This window comes from Tupaia chinensis, unplaced genomic scaffold (assembly GCF_000334495.1).
Source record: "Tupaia chinensis unplaced genomic scaffold, TupChi_1.0 Scaffold000287_1, whole genome shotgun sequence".
NCBI classification, from domain to species: domain Eukaryota; kingdom Metazoa; phylum Chordata; class Mammalia; order Scandentia; family Tupaiidae; genus Tupaia; species Tupaia belangeri.
This window is the reverse complement of record NW_006159771.1, coordinates 1,427,015-1,431,500: the sequence shown is the minus strand read 5'-3', so window position 1 is coordinate 1,431,500 and position 4,486 is coordinate 1,427,015. Positions and strand designations below refer to the sequence as shown.

Below are 4,486 nucleotides of genomic sequence, written 5' to 3'. Positions count from 1 at the left end.
AGTTAAAAACCCTCAAAAAAAAAAAAAAAAAAGAAGTGAAAGGCTCTGATCTCATTTGCTGCTGGCTGGTTTTCTTACAACCGAGAACCTGTGATAAAGAGACCTCATTTTCTTTTAACTACAACTTCCAACGAAAGGCCAGGATCAGATGAACTAGACAGCCCACAAGCCGCAAACCGTCAGGTGACTGCCTTTCGCTAGGTCCCCACACACGGCTACCATAAATGAATTCAAGACTGGCCCCTGCCCCAGGCTACGGGGCCCCACATGAGGGGCCCAGAGGGAGGGCAGGGTCCTCCAGCCACGGTTCGGAGGGCTCCTGGCCGTGCCATGCGCACGTCCACAGGGAAGGTGTGTCCTGGATGACGATTTTACTTGTGAATTCTAGGTAAGTGCCCGCGTATCAGAACAGGCGGTTAAGATCAAAGCACAGGGACTGCTCACAAATGGAGGTGCTCTCCCTCCTGGTTCCACTGGGAAGAGAGGGTAGCTGTGTCCCAGGAAACGCCAGCGTGGGTGACATGGCCCTGCACAGTTGCACAGGTCACAGAGGGTAAAGGAGAGCCCGTCCTCCTAGAACACCGCGCCCCAGGTAGACAGGCAGACGCCCATCACGCCTACCCCACCACAGCAGCGGCGAGGGCTTGACTGGCGCCTCTCCTGCTGAGAGCGGACCGGGAAAGCGACGCTTGGGGCCGTCCGCTCAGGGGCCCGGCCCAGGCCCAGGTTGGCGGGACCACGCCTGCACATGCCGCCGAGTGTCACTGCACCCTGATGGCAATGGTGTAAGCCTCACGTGGGGAACTGCAGGCCGCGTCTCTGACCTCCTGGGAAGACCAGTGGCTGATAGGACCTGAGGGTCCTCGAAGTGACCCGGTGATCACTTGTGAGAGGCTTCAGGAAACAACTCAGAACTTGTCTACACGTGGAGAGGCGTCACTGCTAACAGCACAGAATCGGAAAGGATCCCAAGGCCGAGGGACGGGACGGTAGTCGGAGACAGCTCATCTACAGTGGTGGCGGCCTGAGGCTTCTACATACAGGAGGACGCTTCGTTTCTGGGCTCACTTGGAAGGGCAGCACATAAAGCCTCGTGGCGGGACCAGCAGATGGCATGACGGTCACACCACTGGACTCCCACACGGCCAACCGTGGTTCAGTTCCCACCCGGCAGCTTGGAACTCACGTCGGCTGCGTGTGCATACATGTCCAAAATCCTCAGAGGAGAGATCGCGGTGTGGCCATCTCACCTTGGGGGTGAGTTCTTGCTTTCTGTCTCTGTCTCTCTGGTGAGTGCACGCACCCTGTAGCAAAAACCTCTAAAAGAAAAATGAAAACAAAACCCTGTGGACAGCATGACCTCGACTATGGGAGGGGCCCAGGAGGGACACCAAACGTTGCTCCTCGCTGGAATGCTTTTACCGACATTGCTCTCTGCTTTCTATCTCCTGTGGTTACCAGACGCTTTCAGTCTGTGGGTCACAGTATGAGTCTGTCCACTGTGCCAATCCAGGTTTCAAAGGAAAGCCACAGACCCAAAGACGCTCCCTCAGAAGGGCCTGTCGGATTCGTCACCTGACCACGCCCTGGAGGCCCAGCCGCTGCGAGAACGGACTGAGGTAGCCAGCCCGCTGCCTGAGTGGAACTGCGCGGTGACGGGCAGGCCCAGAACCGAGCACGGCAGGGCAGACGCAAAGGGTCCAGAGGGCCTGTCCCCCACACACGGCCAGGCCCCGAGCACCCGTGGGACGCCCTGCGCCCCAGTGCTGTGGAATCCACCTGCAGCAGCACAGGTGCCAAGGTGCCAACGGGCAGCCGGGCGATGCCCTTCACGATGACAAAGGCACACTCCCCAAACACCAAGTCTCCCGAGCTACTGGAGACTCCCACGGTCTCCCGAGGAAGCCCTGACCTCGCCTGAGCTCACATTAGTCCTCAGTACTCGGCCGGGATGGAGAGCATCCATGATCCCGGCTGACTGGAGGACTGCCAGGGCCACACTCCCACGTGGCTGGCCTGGGGCAGAGCCGTGTCCCGTGCACGGCTCGGCGGGGAGCTGAGTGCATGGCAGGCGTGCTGCTTCTGGGAGGTGGGCGATGCCAGTGATGCTGCGGGGCACGCCTCGAGCTGGAGGCACATCAGCCATGGCTCTGTGGCCGCTCACTTTCCAGACGCCAAGCAATGGGATGGAAAGAGAAGGCCTTGCTTTCTCTGGGCCAAACCAGAGGTGCAGTTTCCATAGTGTGGTCCTGAGATGGGAGACAGGGTCATGAAGCAGTCAAGGCAGTGGCTTCTGCTGACTTGGTGGTCACTAGGAACACAGGTCCCAGGAGGCCTGAGGACATACTCGGGTGCTTGGCAGTGGTTTGTAGGGTGCCAACCTGGTCGCACAGAACAGAGAGCCCTTCTCCAAGTGTGAAGTCTGTGGTGTGTTTTGCACAAGGCCACATCTGAGCAAGGGGCCAGGGTCACTGGGCGAAAGGACGGGTTGGGGCCTGCGAGGCCGGCTCCCCTGACCAGCAGGCTTCTCAACAACACCTGGGACTGGGGCAATGTGGCGGGGCCAGAAGGCCTCACGGAGAAACGACGCTGACATCGACGGGCTACCTCACCTCTCTGAAGTGCTGACACGCAGCGCCATGCGCCCAGGCCCTGGCTCAGACGCTCGCGGGTGACTAGCAGGCACTCTCCTGACGGCAGGGACCCGCGATCACAGTGCCAGCTGCAGGCCGGGACGAGCAACAGCCCCCCACGCCAGCCAGCACGCCCTCTTTGAAAGCCAATGCCCCCATGAGGCAGGACCGGCAGCATCCCCCGACCACGCTGAGACAGATGAGCCACGCCTGAGGCTGCACGTCTCCCACCTCGCCCCGACACGTGGGAGGCGGGGCTAACGGAAGTCACTGGAAACCCTAGGTCTTCAATCTCAACACCAGGAAGGGCTAGACGGGGCCGCCTGCATCCCATTGACATCCGACAGACACGCAGCACAGGCCGGGCGAGCTCAGCAACGTGGCAGTGACACACATCTCACCACACGGCGGCGCCAACGCCCCGGAGTGCGAGAGAACGCCAGGACGCCCGCTCCCGGGCCTGCTGCGGTGCCTGCCTGTGCCACTGTGCGTGGCTTCTGGAGCCTAGCTCTCAGCACCGCTCCCGTCCTTCCCCTGGTTTCTCAGGCTGCCGTCCATCCCGGCCAGCTCTGCACTCAGACGCTCCAACGGCAGCGGAGGTGAGGGCGAGACCATAGCACTTTCCTCTCCAACATGTGGTCAGAACCTCGCAGGCAGCAGGGACCAAGGACAACAAAGGATGCGCTCTGCAGCCGGTGGGTCCCCGGCATGGCTGAGCAGGGACGGCCACCCCGAGGACCCCAAGGAAGTCTTACAGAGTGCAAGGGAGAGAGGAGCCCCTGCATCGCCCCCTCGGCCTCGGCCCGACCAGGACCTCACCGCACTGCTCCATGTGCGGGGCAGGCATGCGCCCACTCAGGAATGCAGAAGCCCTGCTCCCGAGGCCCTCACCTGGACGCCGGGGGCCACCATCTGGGCAGCCTGAGCTGTCTGCACCGCTGTCTGCTGCTGTACCTGGGGCTGCACCTGGGGCTGCTGTACCACCATCGGTGCACGGACCTTGAGGAGGAAGAGAGAATGCAACTTGCAGCCACGCTGGCAGAGCACAGAGCACTTGCAGTTGTTTTTTTTTTTTTGAGAGGTTATCGCTATAAGGGCATGTGCGCTCACCAGACAGACAGAGACATAGAGACAGAAAGCGAGAAATCACCCCCCAGGGGGGATGGTCACGCCGCAATCCCTTCTCCTCCATTCTCCTCTTGGGATCTTGGGCACGCACGCACATGCGCCCGGCGTGAGTTCTAAGCCACCGGGTCCGGGATGTGAACCACGGTCGACTATGTGGGAGTCCAGCGACATAGCCATTAGGCTAACTGCTGGTTCCTGCACCTGCCGTTCTTCTAAGGGAGCTTTGGAAATCGGGCACCACGGGCAGAGTGCACAAGCAGCCCTTGAAAGCTCACTCCACGCTGAGCCGAGCTACGGAGGTGACACGGAGCCTGGCAGGGGGAAGGGTGGCCCGGGGTCCCAGTGCATGGAGAAAGCACACACTGCCTACAGCCGAAGGGCCTCAGATAGCACCCAGACAGAGCTGCTGGCTGCAAGTGACCGTGCATGCCTGCCAGGGGCCTTGGGTACTCACAAATTTCAGCTGTTGCTGGGCGTACAACATCTGTCCAGGGAGGGCTTGAGCCTGCGACACCAAAGGCTGGGCCTGAGACTGTGGCGGGGGGGGGGGCGGCTGGTTCTGAGCAACGGGTGGCTGCTGGGCCTGTGGCGGCGGCTGATGGTGCTGGGGGTGATGCAGCTGCTGCAGCTGCTGGGGCAGGGCCTGGGACGGGGGAGGCTGTGGCTGCTGCATTGGTGGCTGCTGTATTGGTGGCTGGGCCTGCAAAGCCTGCTGCTGCTGCTGC

At 61.3% G+C, this 4,486-nt stretch overlaps 1 protein-coding gene across 1 annotated transcript in view; it reads right to left on the bottom strand.

The window, feature by feature from the left end:
• Positions 1–4,486, bottom strand: part of MED15 (mediator complex subunit 15) — a gene marked incomplete in the record, with an annotated part of 93,357 nt that overhangs the window by 35,303 nt on the left and 53,568 nt on the right. The window contains 2 exon segments of the mRNA XM_014588575.2: positions 3,525–3,632; positions 4,216–4,486. The exon segment at positions 4,216–4,486 is cut by the window's right edge and continues 77 nt beyond it. Of these exon segments, the coding sequence (XP_014444061.1) occupies positions 3,525–3,632; positions 4,216–4,486 (379 nt within the window).